Genomic DNA, 19528 nt, shown 5'->3' on the forward strand with positions numbered 1-19528 from the left:
TAACACATTCAGTTTATGTGTTTATGAGTACACTTTCAGAATGCTCTAAGTTACATGAATATCTTTACTGTATGCATCTGTGAGTGTGGTGGTGCTTATGAGGTGTCGCGCTAGGTTGAGTGAGCATAAGGGTGAGAGGGAAAAATCACAGTATACTCACTACAAAATTCTAGACTACACCACTGCAAATACCCAAATATTTATAAATAAAAATCATGAAAATTTTCAGTGGTGCCCTTTTGCATACGACTGTACATGGTAACTGTATAGTACATGCATATGATAACTAATAACAAACATTACTGATGTGGAATTTTGTACTCTGTCCTTTATTGTACCCTTTAAACCCAACAATGCATCTTATTTTATAGTCTGACTAGTTACTATAACTCACAGTGGTCCTCCTGTGTAATAACTGTAAAATTCAGCACTTTATTTTACAGTCCTGTTTCTATGCAGTTACTTTGGAGGTACTGGTGAATGTACCCTGTAGTTAATGTGTACGGTATTCAATGGTCGGGGTTGCCTAACAGTTTATACTATAATGATTCTGGTGTAAGGTCCTGTGTGATAACTGTGTAAAATGCAACACTTTATTTTACAGTCCTTGCAGTTACTATAGAAGTACTAGTGAATGTATAACAAATGCCATGTACAATGAACCTTACAATAAAGGACAAAGATATTGAGGACCTTTCAAGATTATAATCTATTCATGAGGACAATAGTATTAAGATGCAATAATACTAAATATTACTATATTTGTAATCTTTTTCCAATTTCAGTGTTTTCTTCCATCACTTAAAGCTGCTTTGAAACAATGCAACATTGTAAAAAAAAGTGCTTAACAACTTCCCGTTTCAGTATTTTATGTTGTTTTTCACAATTAGAAACTAAACAGCAGACTTCACATATCACATGTGAATTAAACAGCACAATACAATATTTTAGCATTATTGCTGTTTTATACACTTAACTTAACCACATTTTCAAAGGCAAATCATATTGTCTAAACAAATCCTTTCAAACACTCTTAATCATATGGCTTAATCTTTTTTTTATAAATGCAGTCACTGTAACAGTCCTTAGATTTACACATCACAGGTTATTCTCCAATAGTGCATTGTTTGATTCTTTAAATTAAAAGATTAAAATTCTCTCAATATGATAAATAAATATCTTGAATAAGTACAGTTTAATCCTATATGTCCAGACTGCAGGCTTTATTTACAGCCTATATACTTCTGCACATATTCACACATCTGGAAAATTATAAAATTACATGCAATGAATTTACAGCATCACAGACATGTATTTGGTCAATGTTTATTCTTCATTGATCCTGTGATCTGTTTGTGCAAACCCAGAGTTGTCACTGAAGAAATGGTCCAGAGGCGTCACTCATTGAGGTCATCATGATGATTTGTAGCATCTAAATCTGTGTTATTTAGAAGGTCCACTAATAAAGATATAAGCTGACTGTCTTTAGAGTTATTGTCAGAGAAGTTTGATTTAAGTTTGGAGTGTTGAAGCTTCCGGTGGATCATGGCCTGTAGGGAAGTGCGTAGATCCCACAGCAGCTCCCACGCATGAGGAGAAAACTGCCATCGTATCAGTGCGTGACCTGGTAATGCCACCTCTACATGATCTCCTACAACTGAACAACAAACAAGTACATAAAGTTAAAAAAAGCTTTAAAAATGTATTTATAAATAATGAGGCATTAGAGACATTGTTTTTACATATTTATGCACATGCTGTATTTGGATCTAGTGATAGTAAGTATTGTATTACATTTCTCACTGAGGTCACAATCTGTGAGAAGCAGCAAAGCCAATGGGTGAACCACAGAAGAGTCTCTAATGAAGACTTGACCATTGGATTTCATAGCAGAGAAGAATGTGAGCCAGCGACTCGAGAGCTTCTGCTCTCCCCTAAATAAAATTAAAAACACAGCAGATGAGTAGATTTAATAAAAAAACATGCATGTATATATATAAGAAATATTTAGATGTGTATATACATTTTTATATTTTAAATATACATATACATACTTAATATATAAATATATTTGTTTCTTAAAATTATAAATGTGTGTGTGTGTGTGTGTGTGTGTATTTATATATACATAATTATTATACACAGTAGTACACCTACATACATGTTGTAAACAAAACCATTTATTTTGCAATTTATTGATTAACAAGTACAACAGTTAAATCGGTAACACTTTACAATAAGGTTCATTAGTTAACATGAACTAATAATGAACTGCATTTATACAACATTTATTAATCTTTGTTAATGTTAATTTTAACAATTACTAATACTTGAACTATGAACTAAGATTAACAAATATGAATAAATACTGTAACAAATGTACTGCCCATGGTTTGTTAATGTTAGTTAATACAATAACTAATGTTAACTAATGAACCTTATTGTTAAGTGTTACCGTTAAATCTTACTCCACTCCATGTATTTACCTGTTGACAGAGGAGCGGTGCAGTACAACAGGGCCATTTTGTGTGCGATAAGTAAGATTTTCTGGACGAAATCTTCCCCCTTTGGTCACTGTGCCTTTTTTCACCTGGTAAAGTTTAAAAACAGAATTATTTTAAAGTGATGCTCTGATATAGAAACAGTTCCTTCTACAGAAGGTTAAAGTTTTTTGCCTCCTTTGAAACAAAAGTACAATCAACGTCTTTTTGAGTTGCATCACTGCGCCGTCATGCTTGCAATGCCTCCAGGTGTTGCTAAAGCAAGATCTGTCAGAAACTGCGCACACATACACATACAAACTTGGGACAAATAATATCTAAAAAGATTTTCTTCAATTATAAGCATGACCAGACAAAAACTGAGAAAAAAGTTAAAATACTTAAGTCACACTTAAAATGTTTAAATGTCATCAAATGACATGCAAAATATCAAGTTGCTTGCAAATAATGCACTTTATTTTACTGTGTCCTTATTTTACATCACTTATACTTACTAAAGAAATAACAAAAAATGATGCGTAGTTACAAGCAAAAAAACTTAAAACAACACTAACCCTAATCTTACAATAAGTATATGTCATTTATTAACATTACTCAGGACTTAAAGGGACATTCTACTTTTTTTTTAGAAAAATGCTCATTTTCCAGCTCCCCTAGAGTTAAACATTTGATTTTTACCGTTTTGGAATCCATTCAGCTGATCTCCGGGTCTGGTGCTAGCACTTTTAGCATAGCTTAGCACAATCCATTGAATCTGATTAGACCATTAACATCAGGCAAAAAAATAACCAAAGAGTTTCAATAATTTTCCTATTTAAAACTTGACTCTTCTGTAGTTACATAGTGTACTAAGACCGACGGAAAATTAAAAGTTGTGATTTTCTAGGCAGATATGGTTAGGAACTATACTCTCAAACTGGCGTAATAATCAAGGACTAATCATAGTCCCTTGCCATTGAAGGTAACCAAAGGGGACTATTTTTGGGCAGTGCGTAATATCACTACGCCTGCTGCAGCCATGTTACATCATCAAAGTCCTTGGCTGTTTCTCAATATGTGTTCTTCAGTGATCTTGCGTCCTTGTGTCCTCGCTCTACATCATAATTAACAGTCGAAGTTCAATTCCAGTTCTCAAGAACGCAAGTACAGAGGACACATGAAAATACCCGGATGTGTTCTTGATATCGAGGATGAATTCAGTGCAGACTTGTGAGCTGAAATCTGAGGAGGTCAGGTGACCAACAGGAAGATCGCACACATCTCAATTCTCACAAGTGCGTGCTGTGTTCTCGCGACCTTCTGAGTTCGTTCTTCCAAGGTCGCCTGGCAAGACCAGTCTCCACGAGAACGCAAGTCCGTTCTTTGAGTTCTTGGAATTGAGAAACAGCCCTTGATTATTACCCCAGAATGAGAGTATAGTCCTAGCCATATCTGCCTAGAAAATCGCAGCTTTTAATTTTCTGTCGGTCTCTTAGTACACGATGTCACTACAGAAGAGTCAAGTTTTAAATAGGAAAAATATTGAAACTCTTTGGTTATTTTTTAGCGCGATGCTAATGGGCTAATCAGATTGTGCTAATCTATGACCAGACCCGGAGATCAGCTGAATGGATTTAAAAACGGTAAAAATCAAATGTTTAACTCTAGGGGAGCTGGAAAATAAGCATATTTTCAAAAAAGTGGAATGTCCCTTTAAAATAAAGTGTAACTCTATTTTATCCATACTACCATTAAACTAACTTGTCTCTATTGTCATGTTTAAATTGTCATAGCATAATGCAAATCAAAGCTGATCTAAGTGACTTAAGACGCTTTGGGCCATTACATGGTTGAAACTGATATGGATCCTCATATACTCTGTATTATAATGCTGCGTTCCAGGTAGGGATGCACCGATACCACTTTTTTGGAATACGAGTATGAGTACGAGTACTTGCATTTCAGTACTTGCCGATACAGATACCGAGTACTTAATAAAAAACATGATTTAAATTTACAGGTTACAGCTTTAGTCATATAATTTAACAAAAAAAACAAGGGACTAGTTTTCCAGTTTGTTGTAAACTCTGCCTCTTTGGACAACACAAGAGGCATTAACCCCTTACACGCCGCTCAAACATAGACATTTCTCAGACCGTGGTATCGATCCCTGGTATCGTGGGACTTTTAACGAGTACGAGTACTTTAGAAAATGTGGTATCGAGGTCGATACCCGATACTAGTATCGGTATCGCTGCATCCCTAGTTCCAGGCATGTTTTTGAGCCCGTGAATTACGACTTCAAAACCACGACTCATGACTCTGAACTGGGAGTATGCATTCCAGGCAGCCTGTAACCCATGTTTTTACAACCTTCTACCTGTGAATGTGCACTGGAACGGCAGTCAAACTCGTGACTTCCCACCTGTGAACTCGTACTAGATCGATGTACTCCCAGTTCAGAGTCGTGGTTTTGAAGTCGTGATTCACGGGTTACAGGTTGCCTGGAACGCAGCATAATGTAACTCGTTATTATGTTGTCGTGTGCTGCACCTGTATTAGATTAGGATAAAGGCCTGCCAACAGCACTGCTTTAAGGAGCTGTTCCTGCTGACTGTGCTGGTTAAGATGCGAGGACAAGCGCAGACATTCAGCAGAACGATCCACCAGTCCAGCTTCAGACAGATTCTCACTGAACTGATGCATCAGCCCTGTTTAAGACACAAAGACAAGGAAATATAGGCCCAGTCTTCTCTTTTTAAACAACAACTAATAATCAATGAAGACATTTGTGTTGGCTATTTAATTTTACATAGACAAGAGCTGATAGAATGTGTAAATGTTCCAGGCAAATCAGTGATATATCCAATGCGTGCTATAAATAAAACACAGAAGTACTTCATGAAGATTTTGAACACATTCCAGATACAAAGAAAATGTTGAAAATCTCCCTGTAGTCAAAACTTATCCTTGAGCAACACAATAGCCAAACTTAAAGTTTTTCCTGTGGCAGTAATTTCTACGTGCCTTTAAACTGCTGAAATGTAATTCCCTCATTTAGTAGGCGGATCCATGAATATGCAAATTAGTCTCTGCCTCTAATCAATTGCAACTCGCAAATAGATGCTAATTTCGGTAGTTTCAAACACATAACTGAACATAAGTCCTGTTTCACAGTAAATACGAGAACTGCGCGCTTACAGCACTAACTGTTTTTATCGCTGATGTTACAAAGTTTGACTTTTATACTGCATGTGAGTTCAGCACGTGTGAGTTCAAATGTGATGATGTCATTGGTTTTAGGTGTATGACGTGAGGCGACTTCAAACCACAGGAATAACTCTTTGGAAAACTCAAATATTATAGATAAAAACTCAGCAATGGTGTTGAATGATAAATTTGCACATGGTTTGTCCTAAAGCATGATTATTGTCACAGTTAGACTTTAATATGTGACGATTGCAGAATTTCTTTGTATTTGTGCATCTGTGAAGTTTTAAAATGTTTTTAAATGTCACTAATAATAAGAAAATCTGTGTATACACATTTAACTCTTTCACCGCCATTGACGAGATATCTCGTCAATTAAGAGAAAACGCTTCATCGCCAATGACAAGATTTTCCGTCTTTCCGCAATACCGCTATTATCCTACTATTATCATTACTTATACAACCCGGAAGTAGCGCCTCACGTGAAAGAACTCCGTGTATGTTTTAAAGATCGCTCTGCATCTGATCTCTTTGAAATGTCCTTCGCAAAAATTGAATTATCTCAGCTTTTTGCTCAAAATTGGGTGTTTTTGAAGAAACCTACCCATGTTTGAGAGGTGATTACAAGAGAACTAATGAAGGTATGATGAAACGTTATTTTTTGTTTGAAAGCAGAGGGTCTGTTCTTTCATCTGATATATTGTTTGTTTATATATTTAAAGAAGAACATTTTATGGAAGACATTAAACTTTTGTGAAAATCATGAAAAATGCTGGCGCTGGCTGGCAACTTTTTAAAAAAATGCTGGCAGGGAAAGAGTTAAAAATGCTATGAATAGTAATGTTACTCCTGTAAAACACACACACACAAAAATTGTGTGTACACACTTGGCTAATTTGCTCTGATGCCTATTTGTCTTACCGTGTATAAATCGCAGACTGGCACCAGACAGAGTATATTTCTCTAAATACTCTTGCTTGCTGTCTCTGTTATGTTGGTCATTCCAGCTTTGAACAACACGACTGAAGACCAAATAATCACTGCAGCTAGAAACACTCAACTCTTTCTTGGCCTGCAAATAGTCAAATGACAGAAACAATGAATAAATGTGCTTTTAGGTTAAAACGCTAATAAACATTAGCTTGAAAATGTAAAAGTAACTACATTTAGTTGTGAACTACGAGAATCAAGCCTTAAATCATCTCTCTGACCTTGAAGACAAGCGCCCGGTTCTGCATGCTGTTATAGAACGGATCTCGAGTCAGGCAGGCTGCCACAGATAAAATAGGGTGAACGCAACCGAACAGAGCCGAGAGAACCAAAACTTTCCCCAACCGCGGGTCACATGACATACAGGCCACCCGTTCGCCCAAAGGAGTCAGATTCTCCAAACTATCCAATACACCTGAAAACAACAGAACAACATGTGTGAGAATATAAACATGGATTCAATCAAAACATCCTTAGTATCTGGTTACTTTAGCAGGTGGTTACTTTACTTGGAGCGTCATTACTAAGTAACCCATTTGAAAATAAAATTGAGAAAATTACGAATAAATCACAAAATCCCACCAATATCCATTAAGGTCTTTACAGCAACTTTCACTGATTGACGGTCGGGGCAGTCAAGCACCCGTGATAGGAAGTCCACAGTCTGTGTGAGAAATACAAGTCAAAATGAGTTGAAATGTTGTTCAAACAATTTATAATAAAGGCTTACAACCTGTGTGTGTCTGGACAAGCAGATGAAAACATTATTTTCTTTCACATTTAAAATGTAATCACAAATGACAAACTTTCTCACTTTGCTTTCAGGACAGTGAATTTTGGCCTGAATCACCACGCTCTCCAGAGGGGTGCGTAGAATTTCAGGAATGGGAAACGTGGTCATGGCGTCCAGGTGTTTTCGTGGGAAAAGGTGATATGCATGTCCTGGTTGGCACCGCCCTGCCCTTCCTCTTCGCTGCATGACATTTGCACGTGAGATCCAGACCGTGTTCAGACAGGAGACCTGAGAATGCACCACAACAACCAGCTGTTTTTTTCCTGACTACTTTATTTTTCACTTAAAAAATGGGAAACATAGCAAGTGTAGGACCTTGGTTTTGGGGTCGTAGTTCTGTTCTTTCTGTGAGCCAGCATCCACCACATGTACTATATCATCAATGGTGACAGAAGTCTCAGCGATGTTGGTTGCCAGGACAATTTTACGCTGACCCTCTGGAGGTCGATTGAAGACGGCTTGCTGGTCTGCAACAGCCATACTGGAGTGAACTAGAGTAAAACAGGCAGTTTAAGTGAGCCCACGAAATGACTGATATGCAAGCAGAGCGGTTATATTAGTCCACAGGCAAACTGACATTTGGCCACAGTGTTCTACAGTATTGGTAATTTGGCAGACAAAGGTACTCACTTGCCGTTTTATAATATTACAGTAATTCAACAAAAATGTTTTAATTAGGAACAAAGAATATTAGCAAAACAACTTGAGTGAACCACTGAATTTATAAAGTGTCAAAAAAGCAGATGGACACGTCACAAAGTCATTCTGTGCAGAGTGTACTTCGCCAGGGTTCATAAAAGTTTCAGAATTTTTTTTTCAAACATGGATACATCTTAAGTACCACAGGGGTAGACGTTACATATCCTATTTTGTTTATGGGCACTTTCCCTGGAAAAGCACAGCCACACGTCAATCAGCATGAGAGAGTGAACTGAGGACGCTAGAAGTTCAAGGCATCACTTCACGCGAAAGCTTTTTTATTCTGCAACTGAGCTCTTCCTATATTCATAGGAGCCCTATCTACCATCTGCCAAAATAAAACAATATTGGTCAACAACTAGTTGTCATGCCATTTTCTGGAAAGGTCTCGAATACCTCTTCTTATGGCGCTTTTCCATTGCATGGTACCCCACGGTTTGGTTTAGTTTGGGTCAGGTCAGCTTACTTTTGGGAGCTTTTCCATTAGGTGCACAACGTGATACCAAACATGACGCGAAAACACTGTAGATCACTGTTTGGTCTGACAGAATCATCATCGCTATAATGTAAAGTTTAGCTTTACCTCAGTGTGCTAGCTTGCGCTGTCTCGAGCAAACATGTTGTTTCTGTGCTCTGCTAAGTTCCCAAACTCCCTTTTAGCGATGTAAAACATCCACAGGTTGAGAATCAGGGACACCATAACAGTTTTTTCCATTCTTGCAGTTTGTGGGAGAACATTCGCCACGAGCACGTCAGCATTTTATATGCTTAAATGCAACTTCAATGAGGCTCAGCGGAGCGCCGTCGACTGACGCCAAGGGTGTTTGAACAGAAACTGTCATATGAGACAGAGGGAGTGATAAACGCAATGTGCAAACATCTATATGTGGTGGCCAATTTAAATTTTATGGCGGACTGAGAAATAAATAATGTATGGGAATGTACAACGGCGCTCTCCCTTGTATGATGTCACAGCAGTGTGCAGCGTAAATATAAGGACACGCCTATAATCCCTCCCACTGCGAAGTGATACTAAACTCGATGGAAAAGCTAACCACGCCAAAGTGAGGTGAGTTGACCCGACCCAAACTAAACTAAACCGCGGGGTACTATGCAATGAAAAAGCGCCATTAATGGTAAATGGACTGCATTTATACAGGTATAGTGCTTTACATATTGTCTCACATTTACCCATTCACTTCATACACCGACCGACGCCGGTGTCAGCCATGCAAGGCACCAACCAGCTTGTCGGGAGCAGCTGGGATTAGGTGTCTTGCTCAAGGACACCTCGACACTTGGTCAGGTGGAGCCGGGGATTGAACCACCAAGCTTCCGATTTGTCGACAACCTACATGAACCACTGCCGCCCCTAAAAATAATACTAAATAAAGTAAAACTAACTGAATAAATCAGGTGCACTTACGAGGTAAAATCATCTGTAAGCCTGATCTGTAAGCTGCTTTTTCTTCCAGTTTCTGTTGTACAGCTTTAATCTCTTGCCATCCCGGCAGGAAACACAACACAGCACCTAGAATGGCGAGTCAGCACACAGGAAAAACAGGAGATCAAAAGAAAATCTTATAATGCACATAAATATTCAAATATTTTCCTTTAAGTTGTGCTTGCATGAGTATGTTTGAGTTCCAGATAGCACCTATACAACATTAACAAATAAACTATACCGGGGGATTACTGGTTGACCACCAAAAAAATTGTCATCATTACTGCGTCTGTGGTGATACTTTGAGTCTGACTAAGAAATATGATTTCCTAATAATAATAAAAAACTTTACCTGGCTCTCCACATCTGTGAATATGATCTATCACATCAGTTACTAGATCAAGATCAGGAGAAGCATCATTTTCTTCCTTGAGATAAAGGACAAGAAGAAACCTTTTCACACTTTGGTTTCTATACATTAAAAAAATCAAGATAAACACAACACAGACAATTACAGCAGACAATGTGTGACACTGCTTGTGAAAACCTAGCTTTAATACTCACTGAGTAAGGTCATGTCAGAGATTTAAATCAATGTGTGAAATCAAACTTTAATGCTCAACATCTCATCATTAGATTATGAGACTTCAAAAAACTCAAACTGACCTGCCCGTTTCTTTTCTCTCTGCTTATCGCTGGTAACTGTCGACGCATGTCTGTCATCACTTCCTCTAGGTACTTCGACTGCACCGGGTGCATAAACCCAGGCACGCGCACCACCGGGCATCCACCGAAATACTGAGACAGTCGTTGCGTGTCACCAGTCGCGCTCATGAGAACCACTCGAAAGTCTGGATTCTCTTCTAAGGCTGAACGCAGTAAGGCCAGCAGAAGATCTGTGTTGACGTCTCTCTCGTGGACCTCATCAACTACTACATGGCTGATGCCACGGAGAGCGGGGTTAGACTGCAGTTTACGGAGGAGGACACCGACAGTGAGGAACAGCAGAGCTCCACCGCTGCGCTCAGGTGGACGTGATTCGAGTCGAACCTGTGTGAGACAAAGACACTTCCCAATAATCCAAAGTGAAAAACACACACTTCACATACAGTATAACTTCAATTCCAATCAATTCAATTTGATTTATATAGCGCTTTTCACAATTGTTTTTTTTCATAATCATTTGCCTGAATGAGAGTTAAGCAGTTGTTATATCTTTCTAAAACAGAAAGGGTTGATCAAACGAAATAGCACTGAAAACATTCTTACGTTCTTACCTGGTATCCGACACAGTGCCGAAGCGAAGGACCCATCTCCTGTGCTACACGCTGTGCTACAGATACAGCACTGATCCGGCGGGGCTGTGTGACCAAGACGTTGCATTTGGCCCCATCTCCCCTTCTGACTTGGCCCTCTAACAGAAACCGTGGGATCCGTGTGGTCTTACCGCAGCCCGTCTCACCTGCAATCACGACAACTTGTGAAGATTCCACTGCTGAGAGCACACTTTCTTTATAGGAGTCCACTGGCAGCTCCACCCCCCGGCCAGGCCCCGCCCTCATCCACAAGCTGAGGAGGTGGTCACTCAGATTTTCCTCTTCATCTGGTCGCAGGGCGCGGTACGGCTTATTGGTGATAGCATCTGTGATGAGGTCATCATCATCTTCATCATCCGTACTGATGGCTGAAGACTCGTGCAGAACTGCTAACTTTTCCTCTTCGTCCCATAATCTCTGAACCTCGGCCTCTGCTGGGTTCTGAACATAAGAGTAAAAAAAATATGCAATCAGTATTCATAAAAATACATCTGATAAATTTAGCTCTGACTAAACATACAGAATCCATTTAAACTTTGTCTTTTCGATAAAAAAATAAATAAAACCAGACAGTGATTAAAAAAATTATCCTTGTCTATACTTGTGTTTCCATCCACATATATACACGACCGTAAACACATGAAACATGACCATTCACGCATACTGGGCATGCTGTACAAGTGTAGCACTATATGTGTTAAAAATAAGTTGGTATAGCATTTATAATCTGTGATAATAGTTAAAACTCTGCAAAGTCTGTACATCTATCATTCAAAACTTTATTTTTTACAGTCATTGCGGCTGGTCATTGTCATCATTCGATAGCAGCGCAATGGTCATATGATCAGAGAAGGATAAGCAATGATCCAGAACACCCAATTATTGTAACTCGTTACTCGGGGATGTCACGCAAATCAGGTAAACAAATTACAGCTGGTTCAAAACGCCACGCAAGAGTGCTTACTCGATCTAAAAAATAAGACCACATAAGTCCAACTCTGGCATCTTTACACTGGCTACCAGTTAAATATCGCTACAATTTAAAATATTACTAATCACCTACAAAGCCTTAAATGGCCTAGCACCCTCATATCTTAAAGAATTACTATCAGAATACAATCCTTCACGTAAACTGCGATCACAAAATTCTGGCCACTTAAGCCCCTAAGCTCTGGAATGATTTACCAAATAATGTTCGAGTATCAGACACAGTCGATCACTTTAAGTCTGAATTTAAGACATTCATCTTTAACAAAGCATTCACATAAAATATCCAGTAAATGTACTTATCCCACAATAGTTAGTTTGTCTAGAACAAAGGATTCACATAACTCATCTGGGGAATATACTTATGCCGCAACAGTTAGCCTGTCTGGAACCGTGCAGACTTAAACCACTGTAATGTATGACACTTGCATTACATGTGAACAGCCCCTATGCTAATAGGATTCTGGTTTTCTCTCCCTGTCTCGTCCTCGACCCCGAGGACAATGAGACAAACAGACCCAGTTCCTGCTGCTGTGAAGGTCATCACACCACTGATCTACCGGCTGTCCTTTAACGAGATGTCCAGCCAATGCCTGACCATGACCACCAGTGGAACCAGTTTAATTTGCTTACCCGTTCACATACCCGATAGTATATATATATATATATATATATATATATATATATATATGTATATGTATGTATGTATGTATGTATGTATGTATGTATGTATGTATGTATGTATGTATGTATGTATGTATGTATGTATGTATGTATGTATGTATGTATGTATGTATGTATGTATGTATGTATGTATGTATGTATGTATGTATATATATATATGTATGTATGTATGTATGTATGTATATATATATATATATGTATGTATGTATGTATGTATGTATGTATGTATGTATATGTATCTCTCTGAAGAGTTTTTCTCCTCCTAGGAGTTTTCCCCCTGGACTAGTCAGGAGGGTTTTTCTCCTAGGGTTTTTTTTTCATCCCCTGGAGAGTCTGCCACCTTTGGCTTACCTTTCTACTTAACTGTATATGTTACATTACTACTACGCTCGCTTTTCTATGCTTTTCCTACATCTCTTAATATAAAGCTGCTTTGAAACAATAAAGAATTGTGAAAAGCGCTATATAAATAAAATTGAATTGAAAAAAGCGAATGTGGGCACTCACGCAATGTTTACAAAAATCGCTGTTTACGAGGGTCAAAAACTTAGGTGTAGTGTCTATCCCAGGTGTAATCGTAGCAAAAGTAATGCGTTTTAAAGCAAAAACAAACTAATGTAAACATAGTCTTATACGGTATCACAGCTGACCATGATTCAGAATGACAGAAGAAAAACTAAACTGCAGTAAAACATTAACCAATAGCATCTGCATAAAATGACTTTTCTATATTAACGATGCAGAAAAATAATCATCACATTTAAAAGACTAAATTTGCAGTCTCTCCCTGGAAAAAACACAAAATTATAATTGCGGACATTATCTTGTAATCATAGCTTTATGCGACTTGATAAATGTATTGGTCTCAAGAACTTCAGTATTTTTCTATAATACTTCAAATCTACAAGCAACAGGAAGTTGAAACTAACTGTTAAAATCTGTGATGTAAATGCTGTTTACAACCCTTTATAGGTCTTCCCCCAACATGCCATTACAAGGAAGAAAATTGTTCATCAAGCCATTTTGTGGGGTCTTTAACCTGTGCAAGGTACTGCTGAATCCTCTGTTCCACATCCCCGGGTATTTCCACAAAGCACGGTCTTCTCTCTCGCTCACCAGCTTCACGTACCTCCTTCTGATGGTACCTGGCATGAGTGAGAGGACTGTTCTGCTCATCCAGTAACTGCAGTTCCTGTAAACATTAAACTTGTGAATATAAGAACAGGTCCTAAATATTGTGGATCTTTTCAGGCTTTAAAAAGTTTAATTCCGGCTTTAGTTTGTGTTACTGAAGCTCAACTTAAACAACACTGCTGGAGCAATGCAAAGGTACTGTGCTCAATACCCAAGGAACCATTATACCAATGAGAAACATTTTATCCAGCAGCTTTGAATAAAAGCGTCTACCAAATGCATAAATGTACACTGCTGTTAACAGAAATAACAATTTCTCTTAAACCAACCTTAAACCTGAGACAGGCTAGTGCTGCTGCCTTGGACTCTGCTTCCAGTCTACGATGTCCAGAGGCTGAAAAGGTCATCACCTCCGGCCAGTGCAAGATTAACTCGCACGTCTTTACCTTACCACCAACTGTTCTGTACTGAATCAGCTCCTACATGCAAAAAAAGATAAGCAGGATGAAAAGAATAAAATAAAACAGATCACGCGTTTCTTGATATCCAATATATTTCGCTAATATACATCTTATCCATTTTATACTGCATAATATATTGTGTATTGTGTAGCCTCTTTATATTTCATAATTTTATATTCCCATGCATCTCCTGTCTATATCTGGGGTGGCAACCTGGAGAGCTGCAGTCCTGCAGAGTTTAGCTTCAGCTCTTATCAGACACACCTGAACAAACTAATCAAGGTCTAAAAAGTTACTAGAAAGCTACAGACAGGTGAGGTTTAATCAGGTATGGAGCTTAACTCTGCAGGACTGAGGCTCTCCAGGACCGACGTTCGCCACCCCTGGTCTATATACTAACATGTATTTACTGTAAATTTGCTGCTTTGCAACAATGCAACAACTAATTCATCAAAAGTGCTATAGAAATACAATTGAACTATGGCTAAGCCACGCCCCCTCCACTCACTCTGACAAACAATCGACATTCGATAACAGGCGCTATGGCAGCTGTCACAGGAGGAGACATTTCACGGGAGGCAATTGATGATTTTTGGAGACAGAAAGACTATATATCATCTCAAAGTCACCAAAAAGGAATTAACTATGAATTGGAGGGTTATATTAATAATTTTATCGATGAAAAGCTTCAGCTCCACGCAGAAAATTACAGGTCACAGTGTAAATGCGATGAATCGAATCTCGTTGCCATCATGATGAAATTAAATATGTACAGATCTAAGTTGCATACGTTTCCAGGACAAGCCTTTTTACCATCTTTACCAAGAGTAGGCTACCTATCAGTTAGTTTGGTGCTACAGTATATACATGAATCATTCAGCACATGCTATTACAAATAACATTTGTTATCTCGGATATTTACAGATACGTTAATAAATCTAAATGACATGACGTACAACGCAGCTAGAAGCTAATGTTAACGTTTTCTAATGTTAGGCTAATGTTACATTAGATATGTTAAAGATAACGTTCAAATATGTTGTTGACTTAGTTTAAAACATATGTAGACATCCTTGTTTCATTAATCCACGTTTAGTTGGTATTGTGGTTTACCGCATAACTTAATCCAGAGCAAACACTTATTTCGGTTAATATGTAGCTTGGGAAAGGGTAAAAATACAGATAAAAAAATACACAACGTTGCCCAGCATCACAGGATACCTAGTGTCAGAGTTGCATGTACCCCCATCATACTGTGTATTCCTTTTATATTGCATATTAAAATTTATTTAATACCTAATTACATAAATATTGTGTACTTTTACTTTCTTAAGTAAAAAAAAGTACTAGATGTTCAATGTACTTAAATATTAAATATAAACCAAAAACCTGAAATAATGAAATGTAGTGGAGTAAAAATTATGATAATATGCTTTGGAATATTTTCCAAAGAAAAACACTAATAAAATACGAATACATGAAAATTTACTTTTATGTAGAAAGTAAAAATACTTAAGTATGATCCACCTGTGTTATAAATCACACTTATTCTTAAGTTTAGGAAAAAGAGTAAAATAACACGATTCTTAGAATTTTGACACACTAATTAAGCCTAAAATTTTACTCCGAGTGGCTTTATACATACAGCCTCTGATCATTTATCTCTAGATGTTAAGTGAATTAGTCCATTATAATATTGTTAATGACATCACCAGGATTGATCAGATTGAGGCGATCATGTTTATGATTAAAGAGAGCAGCTTTACCTGCCGGACTGGTGGGAGGTGTGCATTAAACACCCTCATTTTATATGTTATGTGATTAACTTTGATAGGTAAATTGTCTTTGTAGTGTAGAGGAAAAGCTATGGACATCCGTGTTGCACTTCAACGGTCCGGGTGTGTTCTTAAACATTAAAGACGCAGTCTTTCCAGCTTGTCACTATAAATCACTATTTTTCTGAACTAGACAACTGAATGTTTCCTAGACATTTGACATATCATCACAGATGAAAGACAATATTTTATAGAATAATCATTTTATGAAAACCCAATATACATTCAAGTTATTTATTTTTTATTTTTCTGAAAATGTTTCAGCACGACATCCAACTCCCAGAATGCATCACAAATGTCAGAGATATGCGACAGATTTGTATGTTGAACTTACTCGAACCCTGCAGGATGATGTGGCTACTTGAATGACACTAGACAGAAGTGCTTTTGGCTTTGGAAACATGGAAAGTGCTTCTCTGATTTTTGGATCCTCTTCTATTGGTCTACGAGAAAAAAATATCAGTATAAAGATAATCCCAGATGCATACAAGACAACAGACACAAACATAACAAAATGAGGAGTTGTCAAAAAGTGTCACATGAACGCAGACAGTTGTAAAATTAGTTAAGAATGGCAGCTCACACAAATGTCAAGCATTTGTCAGAATGGCAATTTTACAATATAGCTTCATTTAGAAAGATGGTTATAATGCATTAGCTAATAGGAACTGTTTTTACAACATTCATCTGTTTTTGTTAATGTCAGTCAATACTAGATCACGTTAGTGAGTTCACAGTGCATTAAGTAAGGAATAATTGATGACGGGCCATTGAATTATAAGAAAATAATGCACACCCAAGGTGTGGCACCGCAGGTGTGCATTATTTTCAAATAATTCAAAGGACCGGAGTCAATTATTCCTCTTATACCACGGTTACCACAAACATTGCTCTGGTGCTTATTTTAAGACATTTGACAAGTTAGTTGTGTGGTTATCAAAAAATAACGTATACCCATGGAACATTTCTCAACCAATCAAATATCAGCATAAAGGTTCTGGTTAACCCTTTCCAGTGCAATGTGCAAGCATTTAATTCTGTCTTTTACTGCATGTGCTTTTTTGTTTGGGTTTTCAATAATGTTTGTCTGAAACGCATTTTGATAGTCGATCATTGTAAGATGTGTAGTGTCTCAGCCGATTGAAGTTTACATTATTTTATCTCTGCATGTATATATAATAATAACAGTGGCTGTATCATTTCTATTGTAAAGAATTGGACAAATATTAAAGATTTAAATTAATTAAAAAGTTGTTTATCTAAAATTAAGCATTTAAAGTAAAAGTAACAGAAACGGGTCCGTTAGCACACCCTGCACGCATTTGTTATAATACATAATGCTGTTTTTTATAACAAGGGCAACTCACTGTAATTTGTTTTTAATTTCAAAGGTTATTGCTCACTTGGGTGTTTTTTATTACCAAAAAATATCAAATTACTTCATTATCAATTAGCACAATAATTGTTAGGGACAGTCCTAGTTAAAACATTTTTTTTTTCAATCTGATTGCAGTTTCCTATTAATTTATATTATCATTGAGAACTTTTTAAAAAAAAATCTTGTGTCTCGTATCGTCACACCCCTACTAAATATACATTACAAAAATGAACTTGAAATGATAAAACAGGGTACCTTTGGCCTTTTATGGCCTTCAATGCTGTTCTCTTCTTTATGGGCAAACACTCGAGGCTGTCATATGAAGTCAGATTTTCTTCAGGATCTTCCCAGACAGATGTCTGCCTACCTGACTGCGTCGCCATCCCTGTTATAGATGGCTGCTTTCCTTGACCAAGAATTCCAAGCTCCTAAAAAAAATACATTTCCAGAATTACCAAGCATACACAGTGTCCTAATGATATTTTAACTTGTAATAGAACACTTTATTCTGTGAAATCTCTGTCAGAATTTAATGTACTCATAATCATAATAATACATATATACATAATGTTTAATAGACATAATATTTTCACATTCACTCACTGTTGCAAAGCTGTTGGTGCAACACTTTTCAGCAGCCCAAACATGCCACATAAAGATGCAATAAAGATTAAAGAGACTAAAGCTCAATACCTTCAGTTTAAAGCAGGCTGCAGCTGCGGCATGACGCTCTGCCTCTATTTTGCGAGACCCAAACCCCTCGGTCTCAATTCTCATGGGCCAGTGAAGAGTGACGGTGGCTCTCTGAAAACAATTAGCAGAGTCTAAATATATGGCGTTTAAGCAAGTTATCTACTATACCACTACTACTACAATGAAAAGTGTCATCATTGGGACATGCATACATTTTTATTAATCTAAACATATTGCTTGATATGAATAGAAGTAGAATGTGTAGTGACACTGTTTTTTTACTTGACTACCAACAATCATAGTTTTATCACAAATAGCATAGCTTTTACCACAAATAAAACTAAAATCCATGGTTAGTAATTAAACCATGGTTAATTTCTGTAGGTGTTACATGCTAGGCTAACTAACCTTGACATCCCCATCGGTGCAGCTGTACTGGATGTACTGAGAGAGGTCAGACAGCCCTAACGATTTGGACAAAGTGGCGTGCAGAAGGTTTTTAGGTTGAGGAAATTCTCCAAGAGGATCTGATCCACCTGTACGCAAATTTAACACGTGCAGTTATAATTTTAGTTTCTCTTTAGTAAGTTATGTGTTTGTATTCTCTGACCGCAAATGTCTCTTACCTGTGTTAACCGTTTCTGGTGGAGATTGCTGGTGTTTATGAATGACACCAGCCTTTGTCCTATACCGACTTATAAAAGCCCAATTTAATCCGATGTCTTTATGAATTTCAAGAGTTTTTCTCCTTAAAGTGATGAGTGCTCGGAGCCGCACGAGTGCTAGACAGGACATCGCCATGTTTAAACTTCTTCTTCTTCAGCACTGTGCACGCGAAACAGTTCAGCGCCACCCACAGGAAAGCGTGAAATATAATCAAATTTGACGAATATATTCAAGTATGGAAACAGGATGGCTGTGTTTGGCACTTAATCTGGACTGGAAAAGACTATTGGACTCTGGTTTATTGTTCTTTCAAAGTAGTCTTAGGCCACCAACACCAGATTTGTTGTTTTAGAATTTATTTTCCAATATATTTTATTAAGATACAAACAGAAAATACAGGAAATATGTACAACAAAAATTAAATGTTCTTTAGCCATCGTCAGTGTTTAATGTGACCCGCTTGGCACTAAACACATCTTGAGCGTTTTTGAGCTACATGTAAAAAGAAATTTTTTAAAAAAATTAGAAATTAGGATTTAAATTTATTTAGGGTTAAGAGATTCTGCAGTTTCAGTTTGCTATTGCTCGAGTGGAGTTTACCCTAAAAACTTGACACATCAGTTAAAATTTTTATACAGTTTTTAATACTATATACACATGCTTCTTGTTGTCCACCAAATTTTCTGTATTTTCTCCTGCTTTTATTAATGCAAATCTGCTTTGGAACAATTAAACAATTCTGAAAAGCACTATATAAA

At 37.3% G+C, this 19528-nt stretch overlaps 1 protein-coding gene across 1 annotated transcript; it reads right to left on the reverse strand.

Moving 5' to 3' along the window:
* Positions 1-234: 234 nt before the first annotated feature.
* Positions 235-18929, reverse strand: dhx30 (DEAH (Asp-Glu-Ala-His) box helicase 30). Its single transcript, XM_065276844.2, has 20 exons — positions 18731-18929; positions 18513-18640; positions 18105-18215; positions 17667-17839; positions 16368-16476; positions 14067-14216; positions 13643-13795; positions 10894-11373; positions 10283-10666; positions 9969-10044; positions 9599-9703; positions 7789-7964; positions 7495-7701; positions 7263-7344; positions 6902-7095; positions 6612-6762; positions 5034-5191; positions 2487-2590; positions 1795-1934; positions 235-1657 (listed from the first exon to the last, which is right to left on the reverse strand). The coding sequence occupies exons 1-20, from the start codon at positions 18903-18905 to the stop codon at positions 1398-1400; spliced, it is 3516 nt and encodes a 1171-aa protein (XP_065132916.1). The 5' UTR covers positions 18906-18929; the 3' UTR covers positions 235-1397.
* Between the last annotated feature and the right edge of the window lie 599 nt (positions 18930-19528).

The sequence above is a fragment of the Paramisgurnus dabryanus genome, chromosome 6 (assembly GCF_030506205.2).
Source record: "Paramisgurnus dabryanus chromosome 6, PD_genome_1.1, whole genome shotgun sequence".
In the NCBI taxonomy this organism is placed as follows: domain Eukaryota; kingdom Metazoa; phylum Chordata; class Actinopteri; order Cypriniformes; family Cobitidae; genus Paramisgurnus; species Paramisgurnus dabryanus.

What these genes read in the sequence shown, in the direction of transcription:
- dhx30 (XM_065276844.2), bottom strand. Translation starts at nt 18,905, where the DNA reads ATGGCGATGTCCTGTCTAGCACTCGTGCGGCTCCGAGCACTCATCACT. An exon ending in TAGCCTGTCTCAGGTTTAAG is followed by an intron (nt 13,796 to 14,066) that starts GTTGGTTTAAGA and finishes TAATGTTTACAG; the next exon opens with GAACTGCAGTTACTGGATGA. An exon ending in ACCGGGCGCTTGTCTTCAAG is followed by an intron (nt 6,763 to 6,901) that starts GTCAGAGAGATG and finishes GACTATTTGCAG; the next exon opens with GCCAAGAAAGAGTTGAGTGT.